General features: G+C 42.2%; 1 protein-coding gene across 5 annotated transcripts in view; it reads left to right on the top strand.

Annotated features, from left to right (window-relative positions):
• The window catches only part of LOC144671471 (sodium/calcium exchanger 3-like), a 269,876-nt gene that overhangs the window by 220,662 nt on the left and 27,257 nt on the right, over positions 1–21,957 (top strand). For 3 of the 5 annotated variants that reach the window (XM_078533400.1, XM_078533403.1, XM_078533402.1), the window contains exons 2-4: positions 9,229–9,332; positions 10,672–10,689; positions 15,664–15,788. In XM_078533400.1, coding sequence (XP_078389526.1) covers positions 9,229–9,332; positions 10,672–10,689; positions 15,664–15,788 — 247 coding nt within the window. The remainder of the gene's footprint in view (positions 1–9,228; positions 9,333–10,671; positions 10,690–15,663; positions 15,789–21,957) is intronic. The other 2 variants (XM_078533401.1, XM_078533404.1) reach the window with 1 other exon arrangement.

Raw genomic sequence — 21,957 nt, 5'->3', positions numbered from 1 at the left:
ATAGGTATGATGATGTTGTCTTTCCCTGGCATTGGTTGGGACAGTTTTCATTAATAGGTATGTCAGCCAAATTCTCATGCCTCTGAGTTAGAAGGTCATGGGTTCATGTCCACTCCAGAGACTGGAGTACAAAATCTAGGCTGAAGTCTAGTGCAATACTGAGGGTGTGCTGCACTGTTATAGGTGCCAACTTTGAATTTGATGTTAACCCAAAACTCTGTCTTACCTCTTGTGTGGAAGTAAGATAGACCCCACGGTACTACTTCAAAGGAGAGCTGGGGAGTTCTGAAGAAGAGTCACATTGGACTCGAAACGTTAACTCTATTTCTCTCTCCACAGATGCTGCCAGACCTGCTGAGTTTTTACAGTACTTTCTGTTTCTATTTCAGATTTCCAGCATCTGCAGTATTTTGCTTTTGTATAAGAGCAGGGGAGTTTTCACTGTCCCGGACAATATTTATCCGTTAATCAACATCAAACAGATTATCTTGTCATTATCACTTTGCTGTTTGTTGGAGCTTGATGTGTGCAAATAGGTTGCTGTGTTTCCTAAACTAAAACATTAACAACACTTTGAAAGTACTTAATTAGCTGTGAATCTATGGGACATCCTGAGGTTGTGAAAGGGGTTGAATAAATACAAGATCTTTCCTTCTGAAAGTCTATGCTTCTGAAGCTAGGAGCCCATTCAGAACCCCAGTTCTAATGTTCAGAGAAATTGGGAGATGAGAGAGAACAGGCTACATAGCCATTCTCAGTTGCAGGCACCTGCTAGTCAAAAATAAATTTTAAAAATCTCACAATAAAGGGTAGGCCATTTAGGACTGGAATGAGGAGAAATTTCTTCACTCGGAGGGTGCTGAATCTTTGGAATTCTCAACCCCAGAGGGCTGTGGAAGCTCAACCATTGAGTATGCCCAAGACAGAAATTGATAGATTTCTGGATACTAATGACATCAATGGATATGGGGATAGTACAGGAAAAATGGCGCAGAGGTAGATGATCAGCCATAATCTGTTTGAATGGCAGAGCAGGCTAGATGGGCTGAATGACCTACTCCTAGCTCCTATGTTCTTATGTTCCTAATATAGTAGGAAACGGGTATATAAAATAAAGTATATATCCCACATCGTTGCTTAGAGTGAGTCTAGGGTAAACTCTGAGGAGAACCCACTGGCAGAAACAAGTTCCTGCTGATGAGTAGTATGATTGGTGAAGAGGTATCTGGTCCTGTGGTTTGAGAGGTCAAAGGCATTATGCAACAAAAATTTACCTAGACACAAGACTTCCAGCCAGATGGCTAAATAATTATATTATGGCATAGCTAATGTTGGGAAAGCCAGCACTGTCACTGCAGTGATCAGGTACCCTTGGTGTTTGACCTCTTCATCATAACAAAGTCTTGCATTGCTACAGCAACAGAGAAACCATTCCAAGGTACTTCACAAAAGAGAAAGATGCAGAGGTGGTTTGGCTGAAAGGATAGGTTTGCAGAAGGCTTTTCAAGGTTGAGGACAAGATAACAAGGTGAAGGAAGCTCACTTTGCTTCGAACAGCTTTGTCAATCATCTTCACTGTAAAAACTTCAATTGTGTCGCTTCAAAGCCTTCTCTTTCCCAAGGGAAATATATTACAACGCTGTTTGTGAGATGGCCAATGTGCTGTACATCTCAAAGGATTAATATGCTGAGTTTGGATCTTGAAACCATAAATAATGTAAATCTGGAACGTAAAAGCTTGTTTTTGTAAAAATATATTTATATCACCGGTTATGTTTAGATGAGATGCATCATTCTGCAGACATAACCACCGAAACATTCCTGAGATGTTAGTCTCTGTTTACAAGTACACTCAGTACAAATTTTGATTGAGGAGGAAGCAATGATGCCAAAGTACAAAGTCTGCAGTGTGTGTAGGCGTAGAGCTTAGTTACGTTGACTTTTGTTAATGTGGCATTTTGTGATTACAGTCATAGAGACATCAACAATATTGCCAATACTTCTCATTTTACTAACAATTTTTCATTTTTTATTTATTCTTTCATGGGATGTGAGCTCGCTGGCTAGGCCAGCATTTATTGTCTCTCCTTTATTGCCCTTGATAAGGTGGTGGTGAGCTGCCTTTTTGAACTGCTGCAGTCCATGTGGCATAGGTACACCCACAGTGCTGTTAGGGAGGGAGTTCCAGGATTTTGACCCAGCGACAGTGAAAGAACGGCGATATATTTCCAGATCAGGATGGTGTGTGGCTTGGAGGAGAATTTGCAGGTGGTGGTGTTCCGATGAGTCCACTACTATATCTAGCTGATAGAGGTTGCGGGTTTGGAAGGTACTGTCAAAGGGGGCATGATGAGTTGCTGCAGTGCATCTTGTAGATGGTACACACTGTTGCCACTGTGCGTTGGTGGTGGAGGGAGTGAATGTTTAGGGTGGTGGATGGGGTGCCAATCAAGTGGTCAGCTTTGCCCTGGATGGTGTTGAGCTTGTTGAGTTTTGTTGGAGCTGCACTCATTCAGGCAAGTGGAGAGTGTTCCATCACACTCCTGACTTGTGCCTTGTAGATGGTGGACAGGGTTTGAGGAATCAGGAGGTGAGCTACTCACTGCAAAATTTCCAGCCTCTGGCCTGCTCTTATAGCCACAGTATTTATATGAGTAGTCCAGTCAGTTTCACGTCAATGGCAACCCCCAGAATGTTGATAGGGGGGGATTCAGCAATGGTAATGCCATTGAGTGTCAAGGGGCGATGGTTAGATTCTCTCTTGTTAGAGATGGTCATTATGCACAGAATTCACAGGGAAATAAAAATGATTAATCATGAGTGTTAGCATTGCTGTACTGGCCCTCTTCCGTCATCAGTTAGACAAAAACCATTCTCCTCACTGGGTGGCTACAGCAGTTCCTCATCTATTGGGGTTGAGCTGCCTTCCCTGGGAACCTAAGAACAAACCTTTCAGGCTCAATGATTGTGGGATGGGAAGTGAGGAGGAAGAACAGAAGAAGTTGTAATCTTAATGAAACTGAAGCTGATAGGGTGGAGAGTGTGGGTTAACATGTGCTCTGTTCCTGTCTCATCTGAATGATCTGAATGTGAAGGTTGAGTTTCTGAAGGATCAGTGGAGAGATCAGTGCTTCTCTGGGTTTGTCGATGTCAATGTCTCAACATGATCTCATAAAGCCAAAGGATGGTATAATTTTCCAGATAACTCTAGGACAGATGGGTAAACATATATCTCAAGACTCTGTGACTGGTTCCCAGTTTGTTGTTGATGGATTGTAATGGGTAATTTATGACAATGTGTTTTCCTCCATTTAATAACAGTCTCCTGTGAGTCCATTATTGAAATGAGATTCTCCCTGCCACAATAGATTAATACCCTTGTGGGTGGGTTAAGACCTCAAAGTTTTCAGATGTCTCTTTCCTCGAAGGAATTAGAATGGAGAAGCATGTGTATGCACACACAAATCACTTTCAATTAACAACCGCCCCCACTCTAATTACAGAGTGCTACTACAACAAAAGTCAATGATGCCTACACTCACTGCAGAATGTGTTCCCTGAGATTAGAAAAATAGGACATTCCCACAGTGAAACATTATTAATTTGACTGAAATAAAGAGGACACTAGAGATCAGTGTTTGTTTTGCAACAATAGCTCTTGAAAGTCGAACATATTATTAAGCATCAACACTCTCAATTCTCTAATGTATCAATCCAAGCGTACACCCCAGGCAGTTTTATGTTCAGTCTTGATTTTCAAGTAGGTAACAGAGCAGAGAAAGTCCTATCAGCTCTGCAAAGTTTGTTGACGATACAGTGTCATGGAACACAGAACTTTGTGCTTTTGGGGATTCTTACATGGCCAATTTGCAAACCTTATTATATGTCAGGCACCTTCCCTGGAATGAAGTTTCAGTAACATGCTTCTTAAAAGACATTTTTTGTTGGCATTAGGATGGGGTGCATTGAGTATCACTCAAGTGGAGACTGTGACCTATAGGCCCCGATGTCTCCCTCTATCCATGTTAATGTGGTAGGTTCATCGAGAATCTATAGGATGAAGGCCCTTGTTTTCCACTCTCTTTGATGGCTGCTCTGGGACCCATGATAGGAGCAGGAGCAGGCCATTCAGCCCCATTCAGACCTGCTGCACCATTCAATTAGATCATTGCTATCTGCACCTTATCTTCAATTCCCAACTTTGGTTCATTTCCCAGCATTGACACCCTTAACTAACAAAACTCTATCGATCTTAATCTTAAAAGCTCCAATTGACCCAGTATCCCCAGCCTCTTTAGGAAGAGAATTACAAATTTCTCCTAACTTTTGTGTGAAAAGTACTGATTTCACTCCTGAATGGTTTAGCTTTAATTTTAGGCTGATGTCTTCTTGCATTTGGCTCTGTCACCAGAGGAAATCATTGTTTGGTGTCCACACTATCAAATCCTTCAACATTTTAAACATCTCGATCAAATCACTTCAATCTTCTTACTCAAGGGGATTCAGGCCAAGTTTGTGTGACCTGTCCTCATAATTTAACCCTCTCAGCCTGATATTGACCTGGTGAATTTGCATTGTACCCCCTCCAAGGCCACTGTATCCTTCCTGAGGTGCAGTGTCTGGAATTGAACACAGTTACTCCAAATGGGGTCTGACCAAGGCTCGATACAACTGAAGCTGACCTTCCTCTCCTTTATATTCCAGCATTCTGAGGTCAAGGCCAACAATCCATTAATCTTTTTGATTGCTTTTCATACCTATCTATGGGTTTTTAATGATTTGTTGCTTGGATTCCCAAATCACTTTGTTCCTCAACACCTAGTCTCAAGTGCAAACTTCGGGTGGAACTTAATGCCCTCCCTTGTGGCGAGTGGATATTTAATCAGGTGGGAGGGTGGCAGGTGGGGACCTCAGCACCTTCCTGCCTCTGACCTGATTAACTCTGTGGCAGGAAGACTTGTGAATGGCTTTCCTGCCCCACTGCCAATTGAGACCCTAAAGTGGGCAATTAAAGCCACTTAAACCTCATCCTGCTGCCACTGGTGTTCACCCAGTGGTAGGTGGGGGACTCTCCATGCAGGGAGCCTGACAAGCAGACTTCCTGGGTGTTGCTTGTGGGCTTCCTGGGGCAGTGGGATGGGGGGGTGGGGTAGGGGTAGTCCCTCATTCAAAGGCACTCAGTACCTGATTGAGGGACCTGGCATTGGGAAACGAGGGCCCACTGAGAGCCACTCCCTTGCTGCTGAACCTGCTGCCCTGCCTCCCCTCTGGCCCCCACCTCATGACACCCTTCCTGCCATCATTCATTTGTTACATGTGTCTATCAATGATACTCGGCTTCAGGTGGGTGCATTATCATTAACAGTCACTGCCTCCCTAGTGGCACTGCGGACCAATGCACAGCTGCTGGCCTCTGTTTGATGGCAGCTCTCAGGAGGCAGGTTTTCCTCCTCCAGGGTCCTTGATCCCAGGGAAATCCTGCCGCTGCCCAGATAAGTGCCTGATTGACACATAATGTGGCAGGCCTTCCTGTAGGTAGGTGCCACAGGGCTCCTGCCAGCTCTCCAGACGGTGGGTGAGACCCCGTTGCCTACATTAAATAGATATATCACTATCTATTCCTTCGTTAGATAAATATGATGAAAAGTTGAGATGCAGAACAGATGTCTGGGAAACACCATTTGTCATATCCTGCCAATTGAGAGTACTCTTTACTCTCTGTCTCCTCTTTCACAATCCATTCTCAACCCAATTTAAAAGACTATCTCCAATTCTATGCATTCTCATCTTTGCTATCAGTTCCTTGTGTGGAATCTTATCAAATTTATTTTAGAAGTTCATAGAGATAACATATCAGCCACTCCCTTATCTACCCAATTAATGATCTCCTCAGAAAATTCAACTCAATTATTCACACATGGTTTACCCTTAACAAAGCCATGATGGCTCATATTTGTTCAAAACAATTTTTTTTCATAGACAGATTCTAGCACACTCCCCACAACTAATGTTGAACTGATAGGCCTGTAACCTGGTTTCTCTCTCCCACCCTTTATAGAGTGACATTAGCCACATTCCAATTTAACAGTACAATTCCCAGTTTGGGGAGATTTGAAAGATTTAAGACTAATGTTTACTTCTGAAGTTCTCTCACCTACTTTTCTAAATACCCTAGGGTGGAATTTGTAAGAACCTTGATGTTTACCTGCTTTAAGTCCTGTTATTTTTCCAATTCTCCATTGCGTTAGTTATATTGAATCCAAAAAGGCCCTTGCCTTGATTTGTTTTTGGTCTCCTTTCTATAGTTGGGTCCTTGAAGCAACTGTAGATGGGGTTCACCTCTTGCAGTGATAGTGTGCTGTCTCAGTTAAAATCAGCCCATTTCAAAATGTAGCACAGAAGGATGCCATAACTAAAGCTGTTGATTCAAACTCCATTTCCCATCCTATCCATCTATGCTTTTATATTTTTCCTATTCAAATACTTGCCCAGTGATCTTTACATTGTGTTATAGTTGTGGTTAAATAGTCAGTTGGTGTAAAGAAATCTATGTTCTAATAACCCTGTGTTGAAAATATATTCCTTCCCATTATAGTTCTCAGACCATGCCTCCATGCTACTCATTCAACAGTTTCACTGTTGATCCTCTCAGAATCTATCATTCTCCTTAATCTTCACTTTTGTATGAAAAAGTACCCAATATTTCAAGCTCATATTCATAACTATTACTTCTCATTTCTGGTATCATTCTAGTGGATCTTTCCGTATCCTTCCTGTATCTTAACTGTCCTTTCAGTATAGGATTTCCCAGACTGCATTCAAAACTCACTCATGCACAAATCCAACTCACTTGCTTTCTTTGGTATTGAATTTTCTAGGTCAAAAACACAAACTTTTTTTAATATAAATTTCCAATTGCTTTATTTTTTTTCATTGATCTTAACCTTGAATACTCCTGGGGAAAACTGCCTGTTAATAAAAATCTTAGGCCTGAATTTTCAGCTCGGCAGACGGGCGCAATCGGTGGGCCCAGGAGCGGTTGGGAAACGGACTGGCGACTGTGATCGGCCCCCGACCGTGATTTCATGCTGGCTGGCCAATTAATGGCCAGCCAGCGTGAAGCATGCGCTGATACAATCAGCGGTGTTGGGGTTGGGGGTGGGAGGAGGACGAGCGCTGAAGTCAGTGAGGTGCAGGGGAGCACAGAATGAAAGCTCCCTGAAGGCAGAGAGCTGCCTCAGGGAGCTGAAGAATTTAAATACAAAAAATAAAGATTTTAAAACCAGGAAAAAAACGCCCATGCATCAGAAACAGTCACCTGAATATATACAATATGAAAATTCTGTGCAAGCATTTTTTCAAATTCAATGATGGAAACCTCATCCCGCCCTTGGATGAGGTTTCCTGAAAAATGCAAAGGCCGCCTGGCGATTTGCTCGCCCACCAGCCATAAGGTTGGATGGGCAGTGATGAATCCCAGTTAATTGCACTGTTAATGGGCTTAATAGCCCTCTGAATTGTTGACGGACACACTTCCAAGTATAGCATGCGCCCACCGACCGAAACATTGCGCGAGTGCACAATGATGTCGGGATGCTCACCCGACATCGTCGTGTGTATTTTACACTGGAGTGTGTCGGGCGCGTGTCTGCACGCTGGGGGAAAAATTCTGCCCTCACAAATAATATTCAAAACTGTTTTTTAAAAAGAATATTCTCAGCGCGGTGGCTAGGCTCCTGAATCGGACTGGCACCCTCACTTGATTATTGAGGGTTAGATGCTGGAATATGACAACTCCACGGTTCCTTTCACTCCAGGGAATGAATATAGAATAGCGTCGTAGAAAGTTTATGGCACAGAAAGAGGCCAGTTGGCCCATCGTGTCTGCACTGGCCTTTCCAGACACCCTAATATTTGGAAATTCAGAGTACTGGAAATTCATGAAACTATAGATCTCCAAACTAGCCACAGGATTAAGGGAACTGGCTTCAGAAATTAAACAAGTAGTGTGAAGGCCCAAATGTTTAATATGTTTACATTTCATTAAGTATTTAGGTATGTATTCACACTAGATAATAACAACAACAATAACTTGTATTTATATGATGTCTTTATGGTAATAAAATGCCAAGGAACTCACAGGTGAAGAGTAAAATAATATGTAACATTGAGTCACATGAAGAGATGCAAGGGCAAATGTCAAGTATGTGGGTTTTAAAGCAGCATATTAAAGGAGGAAAGTGAGGTAGAGAGATGGAGTGATTCAGGGAGCGAATTCCAGAGCTTTGAGAGCTAAAGGTGATGTATGTTGGTTGTGACTGGCTAAGTTACAACTGCTGAGACATAGGTATGTCTGAACTATAACCAGTTTATTGGATAAACGTAACTATGTGCAGACATACATGACTAAGTGTTACTCAGTCTAAGCCATGAGCATTCTCCCTCTTGACTCTTGGTCATGTGTCTCTTACATCATCATGTGGGCAGTACTGTTCCTCCAGTCCCATCATTAACCCTTTCATCCCTGAGCACTCTAGGCTCTGCCACTAATATGGACTGCAAAATCGGGGATGCTTGGGGGGCAAGAACTAGAAGTATATCTTGTAGGATTGCAGGGCTGCAGGAAATTACAGAGATAGGGAGGGGCGATGCCATGGAAACATTTGAAAACAAAGATAATTTTTAAATCGAAGCATTGCTTAACTAGGAGCCAATATAGGGCTAATGGGTGAACGGGACATGGTGGCAAGGGCGGCAGAGTTTTGGACAACCTTAAGTTTATGGAGCTTAACATAACTGAAATACAACTTAAAACGAGAGAGGAGTAAACAGATTTCCCTCCCTAAATAGAAATGGTAATGAATTGGCACTGTAAAGGGAATTAAAGGCAACCCAAGTTTCAGCATCTCTATGAGCCAAGGTAAGCTAAGCTAGACAGTTTAAGTTGAAATGCCAGCATGGTCAGTAACTTCTGTGACTGTTACACAATTCCAATGTAAAGCAAGTGCCTATAGTTCCTGTGGCTGGCATCCTATGTGTCTTTAATTTGTGATAGATTGTTCACTGCACATCTGCTTTTGATGATGTGAAGCTATGGATTAGAGTTTGCAAAGCATCAATCACCACTGATGGTCCAGACGTTCCTACTGTCAGACTACACCCACTGTTACAGGTTGGTTCTCGTGCTCAACAGGTTTTCTCATGTTTTCATGTTTTCTCCCTTTGCAGGAAGACAATCCAGGTGAAAATTGTGGATGATGAAGAGTATGAAAAGCAGGAAAACTTTTTTGTTGTCCTAGAAAAACCAAGATGGATGAAACGTGGAATTTCAGGTTTGCAGAAAGAAGAAATCATAATGCAATATGATAGGACTCTGTTATAAATGTCTCTTTGTTACACTCCACCTTTGTTATAGGAAACTCAGTTATAACATTTTCTCTGTTATGCACTTCACCTCTGTGATTAGGTTGTAAATTCTAACTGTGTCTTTGTCACACTCATCCTGATTGAAAAGCTCTCAAAAGCTCTGTTACACTCTGTCATTGCAAGGCTCTCAGTTATAACACTTTGTTGCACCCTGTAGTCTAGCAATAACATTGTCTGTTACACCAAAGCTCAGTGTAAAGCCCTCATTTTTTACACTTCCTGTTGCATCCCTTCAGTATAAGGCCCTCAACTGTCTGTTGCACGCACCATCCTCACTGTAAGGCTTTCAGTACAATGTTCTGTCTGTTTTACAGGATTCCCTGTGCCATTTACTTTGCATGTTGTCCTGTGCTAATAGACGATCAGTGTTAAACGCCATGCAAATTGTTGAGATTCAGAGGATTATTATAAAGAAGCAATGTACTTTGAAAGTTAATATCATTACAATTCTCATTATATCCAGTATTTATCAACATCAATACATATTTTCAGCTATTGTCTCTCTCGGTTTTACTCAAAGTACTTTATATTTTACTCCCGTTGTCAAGTTGGGCGACATTTCCATTATGGTCTGATATGATTCAGTGTGACCACCGGGACTGATCTATTTGTAAAAGTACTGTCTGGTGACATTTTCAACTGAATGTCCCCGTTCAGAAGTTAGGGGCACTGCTTTAGCTGAATGTGAAGCCAGCACTAAACAGATTCTGACAGTGAGCAAGGGCGGGAATTCTAGGTTTTGGCACTGAATGGCATTTTTAATATCTTCAAAGGAGCCACAGCCTTGCTCCCCACTCACAATCAGTAAGCAAGTGTTTACCAGCTTAGCAAGTGCAGTTTGGATGGGAACTTATTCAAGAACACACAAGAACACAAGAACTAGGAGCACGAGTAGACCATATGACCCATTGCTCCATTAAATACAATCATGGTTGATCTTAGGCTTTAACTCCACATTCCAAGCCTGCTCCACATATCCCTTCATTCCCTTGGAGACCAAAAGTTTGTCTATCGCAGTCTTGAACCTCTTGATATTATGTAAACAGCAATTTAGGGGGCAAAAATTCTTTGATACCACATTATATTCCGTATTGAGAAATTCACAGAAACATTCCTTGTAGTTTTGTGAAAGTTTGGTTGTTTTAAGACTGTTTCATCCTGGATCAGATTGTTTCATTGTGTGGAGTAGCAGTGTCTTCAGCTACCATTTCATTGGATTTCACTCTTTTTTTCCTCTCTCTGCAGCTCTCTTATTGGCTGATGGTAAGATGTCAGTTTCTACTAACCTGATTCCCTTCATTGTGGGGTTAATGGGCTCAACTCCTCCCACCCTCTCCTCTAGTCTGTGTTCAGCGCGCCCTGCAGTAAGCAGAGACAGCAAGTTGCTGGACACAAACCTTGTTAAGTCAGTATAATGTTGTACCAATCTTTTGGACAAAATCCAGAGTCCAATTATTAGAGAGTTGACTCCTGGTTGATTTGTCCAGACCCTAATAAATTTATGTTACATGTCTGCCCACTGTGATCCCTAAGAAGCAAATGATTCTGCTGGGAATAGGTAGGAGACTTACCTTGTCTCAACATCCAACCTAGATCAACTTTCAAGGGTCGATGGCCTCTCTACCCCAATACTGGACATGCAAGATATGCTGGAAATGTGCAGTCCAGAACAATCTACAAGATTTCAGTGGCCTGGGTTTGGGCACCTCCAGTGTAGGCCTGTCCCCTGGCAGGGTCAAATGCTAGAAAACGAGGGAGGAAGTAGTAACCAACTGTAGGCTTTAGAGGTTTGCCACTCGATGCATGTGCAGCTTGTCGGCTTTGGGACCTTCTGACTGTGGCTGCAGAGTAATGGCCAGAAGGCTTCAAGTCCTGGGAATACCTACAGGTATATTAAAAAAAAGTAATCTTCAGGCTCTGAGCCTTTTTAGACCTTTAATTAAAGGAGGATCCCAGCACCAGCCTCAACACTAGTTTCTTGGTTGGGATGGGCTGCATCGGAGCACCCCATGACTGCATGAACACATAATTAAAGAGGGGAGGAGGCGTGCAGGATTAGAACGCTTCCTCTTACTTCTTCTTCATGTGAATGATGGGTCTGTGTCAATTGCATTCCACTTCCTCAGGGAAGCTCTGGAAACCATAACGTGGCAGAAACCTGGCATAGTGGGTCTCTGCCTATTTTCCATGACTTATGTGCAAAAGGAATTAGAGTTCCCCAGGTGGTAAAAAAATCTGGAAAATCAAGCAGTAAATCTTTTAATCGGTTCAAGGCCATTTAGTGCTGGTATATTATATTTTTATTAGCCTACTTATCAACTTCCTATTATCTGTAGTGGATTCATGCTTTAGATTATATTTGTATCTTGGCTTTGAATTAGATGACAGAAAAATAATTATGAGACGTAGGGTTAGATTGATGTACGTGGGCTACAGGCCTTTTCTTGTTTACCAGGGTGTCCCTCTGTGCCTGGCTGAGAGGAGGTGTGCCCTTTTGTAGCAGTGCTTAAAATATGTTACACCCATCAACCACCCCACTCCACCCCCCCAGTCTGAAATTGAACATCTAACTCAAGAAGTTAGGGCTTTTTAAACTGGAGCTAAGGATGTTAAGGGGTGATCTGATAGAGATCCACAAGTTTATGAATAATTATGATAAGGTAAATAGTAAGAGGTGGTTTCCACTAAGCACTCCAGGCATGAATTACCAAATGTGGTTCAATATCTCTGCCTGAGTTCAAAAATGTGGTTTAATGTCCCAGCACAAGTACAGTATTTATGATACTGTACCCAGAACGAGTCAGTATTTGAGGTACAATAGCCAGAATGAACATCAGACCCATTGGAGGCCACTTATCCCCTTACGTGTGTTTCACTACTCAACAAGGTCATGTCTGATTTGTCTCAATTTATCTGCCTTTGCCCCATACCCCTTAACACCTTTAATTCATAAAATATCTATCAATCTTAGATTAATATTAATAATTGATCTAGCATCAATAGCTGTTTGTAGAAGAGAGTTCCAAAAATCCACCACCTTTGTATGTAGAGATTTGCTAATTTCAGTCCTGAGAGGCCTGGCTCTAACTAGACTCTTCCCCCTAGTAATAGACTCCCCCACCAGTAGAAATAATTTCTATCTACCCTATCTCACTTAGTATCTTGAAAACTTCAATCAAATCACCCCTTAACTTTCTAAATTCCAGGGAATACAACAATAGTGGGTGTAATCACTCCTTGCAATTTAACCCTTGGAGTCAAAGGTATTGTTCTGGTAAATCTGCACTGTATTCCCTCCAAGGTGATATCCTACCTAATGTGTGGTTCTCAGAGCAGCTCAGAGGATTCCAGGTGGGAACAAGGGCTTTGTGTAACTTGAAGCAAGGCTTCTATTCCTTGTATTCTAGTCCTCTACATATAAAGACCAGCATCCCGTTAGCCTTTTAAAAATTATTTTCTGTACCTGTTCATGACATTTTAATGATCTATGTACCTGGACCCTCAAGTCTCTTTGGTCCTCCATTGCTTCTAGCTTTTCACCATGTAGAAAGTCCCCTGTTTGATCCTTTTTAGGTCCAAAGTGAATGACCTCACATTTGCCTACATTGAAATCCATTTGCCACGGTTTTGCCCATTCACTTAGTCTATCTCTTTGTAATTTCATGTTTCCATCTACAATGTGTACAATGTCAGCTATCTTTGTGTTATGAGTCAGTAAGTGTGGAACAGAACCCAGAATGATTCAGTATTTGTGGTATAGCATCTAGAATGCGTTGAGTTTGTGGTATAGTAAGCCACCACAAACTAATAGATGTGGTATGGTATACCAGTCAGTAACTGGGGTACATTATTCCAACATGGGTTAGTGTTAGATAAATTCCCAAGCCTGGTTGTGAAGAAGACATTGAGACTAGGACGTTTCTGGTAAAGACTGTTTATTGCAAAGCTTACTTCTGCACTCTGATGGAGCCACTCTGTTGGATGACTCTTCTGCATATACATATCTGAGTATAATTAACCAATCAATATCTAACACCTGTTAACCTTATTACTTGAGACTACTAGGTATTTAAGATCCATCAACAGAACCTATTAGATACTAACAGTTAGCACCAGTGGTTCAGTACCCCAGCATGATTCAAACTCTTAGATTTTATCAGGATAATCTGATGTTTTGGATTAACTGGATTCTATTCAACAAATGATTATTTGAAAATAAATCATCAGTACACATCAACCTGTAACAGGTCCAAGCAGCAGGCGATTGAGGGGGTAATCTGGCCCGACCGTCTGCCCCTCTTCCGCAGTTACGTTCAGGGCCGGGTGTCCCTGAAGAGGGAGCACATGGTGCCCAACGGCACTGTCAAGGCCTTCCGTGCTCAGTGGGCACTGTGGTGTTTGATTGACTCCTTTAATCACATTTTGATTTAATGTTTGTAAGTTTCCTTTAAATTTTGTCTTTTGTTTTGGCAGTTTCCCTTTAAGGGGCTGCCTTTCACTTTGTCCCTGATTTTGTTAATTTAGTTTATTTGTTTTGTAACAAAAAACAACAGCAACATGTATGAACTGAACGTGAAGTGGGATAATGTGACTGATGACTGATTTCAGTCGGACCTGCTGGTTAAATGGCTTTAGGGAACTGGGTTATGGCAATCATTAGTCAAGAACTTGTTGTTTTAAGGTGACAGCTAATATTGAATTATTTATCCAATTAACCTAGGATGATTTTCCTTTGTGTAGAATTTGATCAACCATCACACAACCTATGAAAAATCTGTTCCTTGAGGCATATGAAAAAAAACACATAAATCATCTAAATCAGTTTATTTCAACAACTAATTGTTACAAGTCTTTCGAATTTAACCTTACATAAGAATGATGTTATCAGTTGATTAAAGAATCAGGCATTCACAAGTGGGGCTGCATTTTACAGCGAGGAGGCTCCCCCTGGAAGGAAAGCAGTCCGGAAGCTGACACCTGCCAAGAAAGCCTGCCCTGCACCCACAACACACTGCGAGTAGGCTAAATTGTTCAACAGTGGGATGCCCACCCCACAGTGGCAGGAAGTCCCGCCTTCAGGAGCTGCCAGCCAATCTGATTGGCTGGCAGTTCCATCAGTCCAGGCAGCACCAGAGCTCAGTTGTGAGTGCTGTTGGGACTGCAGGAAGAAGCCCAAAGAGGATCATGGCTGCCCCAGAAAGGTAAGTCCCGGGGTTTTAGGGCAGAGAGGGATCCTAGAGCCTTGGTGGGGAGGGGGTTTAAATCTTGGGGGGTGCCCCCTATGCGCACAGGACAACCCCAAATGAGATGCCCCCCACCCTTCTTTCCCACCTTTCCTCACGTAAGTCTTAAAAAACGGCCTGCCCGCTCCCACCTGACTGCTCATGCCAACTGTATTTTGGTGTTGGCAACCTATTATTCAGGTCAGTAGGCTTGCTAATAAGTCTAATTGACCTTTAATTATTCATTTAAATATGGTGGGTGGGCTGCCGATACTGTATTAAGGGGACCAGGTCAGGGGTAGGTGGGAGGTGATGAGCTAGCCACCCAACCTATTTTACGTGCCCAACGCCTCCCACCCCAGCAAAAACACATCCGGCGGGTCATGTAAAATCCAGCCCAGCATGTGGAGAATATGAAAGTTCAAATGCTTTTGCCATTTTAATTGAGTGAAGGTGAGGATGGAATAGAGTAGGCTGAACCAGGATAAGGCAACAAAAAAAATCTTGCCATCCAATTCCTTGGCCTGATAAATGTATCCCCATCTGGTGTCCTGAATAACATTTATACTAATGTAAGGACCCCTATAGTTCCCTGGTGAAAAACAACTGGACCTTCTCCAGGGCAATTAGGGATAGGTAATAAATGCTGGTCTAGCCACCGACACCTGCATCCCATGAGCGAATAAATAAGAAAAAATATCTCTTTTTGATCCTGGAGAATTAGCTTTGGTAATATCATGTGTCTGGCGCTAAGCCTGTGTTTTGATATATATATTCTAGGGTGTTTATATAGATGAGTTCACAGCGATGGGACCTCTCATGCCAAGCATAGGGTTTCAAACAAAGTTTCCTTTAAAATTTCTTTTTGTGCAAGGCCAGTTTTTTTTACAATGCGCGTCAACACAGAATGAGGCCTCTGCAGTTTCCTCCAGGTTGCTGCGCGGCCATGCAAATGCGCAGCTCAACATTGAGAGTGTCGTGTGAAATGTTCAATTATCCATTTCCTGGTGTGTAGATGAATCCAACGAAAAACTGACTGCAGAGGAAGAGGAGGCCCGGCGCATTGCAGAAATGGGGAAACCCATCCTGGGAGAACATTCCAAATTGGAGGTCATCATTGAAGAGTCATATGAATTTAAGGTACTCTTATGAAGAACACTGTAGACAAAGTATAATCTATGCTTCCTCATCTCATGTGAACTTCCTTAACCATTTTAACATCTGATGTAGTCCACCACAGTATTTTTGTCTACTCAATCATTTTGGCACCCTTTAGCACCCAGAGAAATTCCACTGCCATGATGTTTTCATGCTCGGCCTTGGCTCCCACTTTAGGCGTTAGCCAACCATTGTCCAATGGCGAGGTAACAAAATTGTTAGTAGCAAAATTTTTTTTAGAAGCTGCAAAATACATTAGGCCTTTTTCGACTTTTGATAAAGTTCAACCCATCAATCTTTCAATTCTTTCTCTTCTGAAATGCATCTCATTGCATTTAAATCCTTTTGAATTGTTTGCTGCAGTGGCCTTACTGCCTCTGTGAGATAAATAATTTTAAGGCCATTGTAAAACATTTAAGTTTGACATTTTGAAAGTCTCCAATAGTTCACCACCTGAAGGAATGAGACTCCACAGTTTTAATTGTTCATTTTCTGGGCTCAACAGGTTGATTGGCAGCCATTAACAATAATCACGCTGTTCAACAGGTGCTCATATCATTAATAAGTTTTAAATTTCTGTGGTATGTTTAGTTGGCAATTAACGTGCAAATACAGCAACTTCATGAAACTCAGGGAAAGATTTAGTGTGAGACGTCATTTTCACAAAGCTAGCCACTATTAAGGTACAATTCAGCCAGCAACCTGTGGTGGTTTGCAGTCTTCATCTGCCACCAGTTTCTGGCTGATTTGCACATTAATAACTGGGAGTATTATTCACAAACCTACTTTTTTTCAACAAATTCTGACCCAATGTGTTTCCTTTTCTATGGGCTAAATGACAGTAAAGAGAAACAAGCCTGAAATTCCAACTGTCTCAATGGGATCCTTTCTACAGCAAAATCTGTGTATCTGATCCAAAGCACCAAATATTTGTTCTAACAATTACACAGCCAGCACTTTCTGTTTTTATTTCAGATCTCCAACATCCGCAGTGTTTTGTTTTAGTGTCTAATTCACTTCCACTTCTCTTCCAGGAATGCCTACCTTGAACATGTTCTGCTCTCTCCTTTGATGCGATTTCCGTTTGTCTATTTCGCCTTGTTCCTCTTTTACTCCATCTGCCTCTCCCCCTTTCTCAACAGCATAAAACCCATCACATTTCTACCTCTGCTCAGTTCCGAAGAAGCCATATTGGACTTGAAGTGTTCACTCTGTTTCTCTCTCCACATATGCTGCTAGACCTGCTGGGTTTTTTCAGCCCTTTCTGTGTTTATTACACAGGAAAACCTTTGGGAACAAAAACACCTCAGTCACAACCAAACAAGGGTTGATATTCAGTTCACACTGTAAATAATTAAATCATGGATTGATATGTACAATTCTGGAAAACACAATTCATTTTCTCTTCACGAACAGCTTGCAGCTAGTTACACCAATGATCCTTTAATGATTCTCAACATGCATGGGATAGATGTTGGAAACATTGTTAATGAGGCTTTGAATTGTACAAACTGTTGTGGATAGTGGCTCAGCATTTGTTCAGAAAATTACAGTTTACTGAGCATGCATGTTGGAGGAGGGGTGCACTATCTTCTCTGTCCTATAGTTCAATACCACCACAAAGACCAGTAGGCAAGCTGGTATGTTTGATAGTTCACAGGATTAATCTGAATCATGCTAATGCATGCACAGTGGTTGCTGGAGGCAATCTGTGACACAGAAATTAGCCGTCTTTATTTAGAATCCACTCAACTGCCTATTTCCAGGAAAGTTAAAGAGGGAGTTTTTAGTTTTGAGAATCCACTCTGGCAGTGACCTTCAAAAGCAGAAGAAAAAGCGGACAAATGCAGAAACAATTCCTTTTTACATCAGCCATCCCCTCATTATTGTGCGTAGGAAACTCAGTGATGAGATGTTTAACTAAACTGTCTTTTTGGATAACATCCTCCATAGGGTGCATGTCTCTTACAGGCTCTAGCCACTTTGTTCCACAATAAATCTGTACTTCGTGCAGCATTTCCTGTTTCCTGCGATCAGAGATGATGTCTTTTGCTTGAAATGTTATTTGAAGAAGAGCAGGGGAATTCACTCGGTGTCCTGGTCAATATTTATCCCTCTACCAAAGTAACTAAAACATACTAATTGAGCAGTGTCACATTACTATTTGTGGGACCTTGCTGTACACAAATTGGCTGCCGTGTTTCCTGTGTTATATAACACTTAAATATTTCACTTGCTGTAAAAGCACTTTGCAGCATCACAATGTTGTAAATGGTGCTATATAAATGCAAGTCTGTCTATCTTTCTTTCAGACTGCTACTGACCAAAGTGAGATTGTATATCATAAGGACTGACACTGAAGTAGTGAGCACATTTACGTGGACCCTAATAAAAGGCCCTGGTTGAAAATAAGAAGGAAATTATACCCTACAATGGGATAAAACATGTTGGTTTTGTGATTTGTTCAAGGTGTATTTTCCTTTGGTTGCTAATGCGAGAAAAAAAAGGTTTTCCAACATTACACCACATTTAAAATAAAAATGTCAACAGCTGGCATAGATTTACTTTAGCGAAAAATATTTAAAAAAAACTTTAAAATTAGATTTGCCTTCACTTGAAAGCATATTATGAATATATGTCTATGGTAAAGGAAAAGCTATCATGATTAACTCTGATATATCTTTTCTTTTTTGCAGAATAAAGCTAAAACCTGCAGGCAATGTTATTCTCTCTCTATTGCCAGTGTATGTTCCATGAGCCTAGCTTTCCTCCAGTATCACATTCAAGGGCATTAATCATGCATTGTGGCTCAATGGCAGCACTCTTGCCTCTGAGTCATACGAACATACGAATTAAGAGCAGGAATAGGCCACTCGGCCCATTGAGCCTGCTCCACCATTCACTAAGATCATGGCTGATCTGATTGTGACCTCTACCCCACATTCTTGCCTACGCCTAGTAATTTTTCACCTCCGTGTTAATCAAGAATCTATCTAACTCTGTCTTAACAGTATTCAAAGACTCTGCTTTCACCGCCTTTTGAGGAAGAGAGTTCCAAAGACTCACCACCCTCTGAGAGAAAAAAAATTTCCTCACCTCTGTCTTAGATCAGTGACCCCTTATTTTTAAACAGTGACCCCTAGTTCTAGATTCCCCCTCAAGAGGAAACATCCTCTCCACATCCACCCTGTCAAGACCCTTCAGTATCTTAAAGGTTTCAATTAAGTCGCCTCTTACTCTTCTAAACTCCAGCGGATACAAGCCTAACCTGTCCACCTTTCCTCATAAGACAACCCACCCATTCCTGGTATTAGTCTAGTAAACTTTCTCTGAACTGCTTCTAATGCATTTACATCTTTCCTTAAATAAAGATACCAGTACTGTACACAATACTGCAGATGTGGTCTCACCAGTGCCCAGTACAACTGAAACATAACCTCTCTACTTTTGTAATCAATTCCCCTCATAATAAATGATAACATTCGAGTAGCTTTCCTAATTGCTTGCTGTACCTGCATACGAGCCTTTTGTGATTCATGCACTAGGACACCCAGATCCCTCTGAATCTCAGAGCTGTGCAATTTCTCACCATTTAGATAATAAGTTTCTTTTTTATTTTTCCTGCCAAAATCGACAATTTCACATTTGCCCACATTATACTCCATTTGCCAGATCTTTGCCCACTCACTTAACCTATCTATGTCCCTTTGTAGCCTCCTTATGTCCTCTTCACAATTTACTTTCCTACCTATCTTTGTGTCGTCAGCAAATTTAGCAGCCATTCCTTCGGTCCCTTCATCCAAGTCAGATCCACCAGGATCACTTGAGTCCGAACTTTCAAGTTCTACTCCAGAGACCTGGGCACATAATCCCTAGCTACAACACAGGACTACTTGCATGCGAAACAGCATAAGCAGCAAGTAATAGACAGAGCTAGCGATCCCACAACCAACAGGTCAGATCTAAGCTCTGCAGTCTTATCACATCAAGTCGTGAATGGTGGTGGACAATTAAACAACTCACAGGAGAAGGAGGCTCCACAAATATCCCCATGCTCAATGATGGGGCAGCCCAGCACATCAGTGCAAAAGATAAGGCTGAAGCCTTTGCAGTATTCAGTGCCTTCAGCTGTTTCTTGATATCTCATGGAGTGAATCGAATTGGCAGAAGACTGGCATCTGCGATGCTGAGAACCTTTGGAGAAGACCAAGATGGATCATCCATTTGGCACTTCTGGCTGAAGATGATTGCAATATACTGGCAATTAATAGCACTGAAGACTTGTGTTCCAGAACTTGCCGAGTCCCTAGTCAAGCTGTTTCAATACAGCTACAACACTGGCAACCACCTGGAAATGTGGAAAATTGCCCAGGTATGTCCTGTGCACAGAAAGTAGGACAAATCCAACCCGTCCAATTACTGCCCCATCAGTCTACTCTTGATCATCAGTAAAGTGATGGAAGGGGTCATCAACAGTGCGATCAAGCGGCACATGGTCAAATGGCTCACAGACGCTCAGTTTGGGTTCTGCCAGGATCACTCAGCTCCCGATATCATTACAGCCTTGGTTCAAACATGGACAAAATAGCTGAACTCCAGAGGTGAGGAGAGAGTGACTGCCCTTGACATTAATGCAGCATTTGACCGAGTATGGTATCAAGGAGCCCTAGCAAAACTGGAGTCAATGGGAATCGGTGGGGGGGGGGAATGCTCCGCTGGTTAGAGTCATACTTTGGTCAGAGGAAGATGGTTCTAGTTGTTGGAGGTCAATGATCTCAGATCCAGGACATCACTGCAGGAGTTCCTCAGGGTAATGTCCTAGGCCCAATCATCTTCAGCTGCTTCCCCAATGACCTTCCTTCTATCATAAGGTCAAAGTGGGGTTGTTCGCTGGTGATTGCACAATGTTCATCACCATTTGCAACTCCTGAGACACTGAAGCAGTCCATGCGCAATTGCAGCAAGGCCTGGACAATATCCAGATTTGGGCTGACAAGTGGTAAGTAACATTCGCACCACACAAGTGCCAGGCAATGACCATCTCCAACAAGAGAGAATCTAACTATCACACCTTGACATTCAATGGCATTGCCATCACTGAATCCCCCACTATCAACATCCTGGGGGGGTTACCATTGACCAAAAACTGAACTGGACTAGCCATATAAATACTATGGCTACAAGAGCAGGTCAGAGGCTAGGAATCCTGCAATGAGTAACTCACCTCCTGACTCCCCAAAGCCTGTCCATCATCTACAAGGCACAAGTCAGGAGTGTGATGGAATACTCTCCACTTGCTTGGATGAGTGCAGCTCCAACAACAACTCAAGAATCTTGACACCATCCAGGACAAAGCAGCCACTTGATTAGCACCCCATCCACAAACATTCATTCCCTCCACTACTGACGCACAGTGGCAGCAGTGTGTACCATCTACAAGGTGCACTGCAGGAGCTCACCAAGGTTCCTTGTGTAGCACCTTCCAAACCCACAACCGATACCATCTAGAAGGACAAGGGCAGCAATCACAGAGGAACACAATCATCTGGAAGTCCCCCTCTAAGCCACTCACCATCCTGACTTGGAAATATATTGCCCTTCCTTCACTGTTGCTGGGTTAGAATCCTGGAACTTACTTCCTAACAGCACATGGACTGCAGTGGTTTAAGAAGGCAGCTCACCACCACCTTCTCAAGGGCAATTAGGAATGGGCAATAAATGTTGGCGACGCCCACTTCCCCTGAATGAATTAAAAAACCTTCAGTGAGTACCAAAGCGGTGCTGTTTTTATGCTGAGATATTAAACCGAAGCTCCTTCCACCCTCTCAGGTAGAGATTAAAAATGTTGAAGTACAGCAAGGGGTTTCTACCTGGTGTCTCGGTCAATATTTATCCCCTAGAGAACACAGTTGAAAAATAATTATCTGGTCATTATCACATTGCTGTTTGTGGCATCTTGCTGCGTATAAAGTGTAATTGCAACTACACTTCAAAAACAGCTGTAAAGCCATTTGGATAGCCTGAGGTTGTGAAAGGCACTACATAAATGCAAGTTATTTTCTGTTAATGAGCCTAGACAATGATTGCTGCAGTCTGTTTGAACATGGCTGAGCATCACAACTGATGATAATTGTCTACTATTTGTGGTTAA

This window comes from Cetorhinus maximus, chromosome 32 (genome assembly GCF_964194155.1).
Source record: "Cetorhinus maximus chromosome 32, sCetMax3.hap1.1, whole genome shotgun sequence".
NCBI classification, from domain to species: domain Eukaryota; kingdom Metazoa; phylum Chordata; class Chondrichthyes; order Lamniformes; family Cetorhinidae; genus Cetorhinus; species Cetorhinus maximus.
Note: the sequence above shows the minus strand (reverse complement) of the source record. Positions and strands in the feature narration are given on the sequence as shown.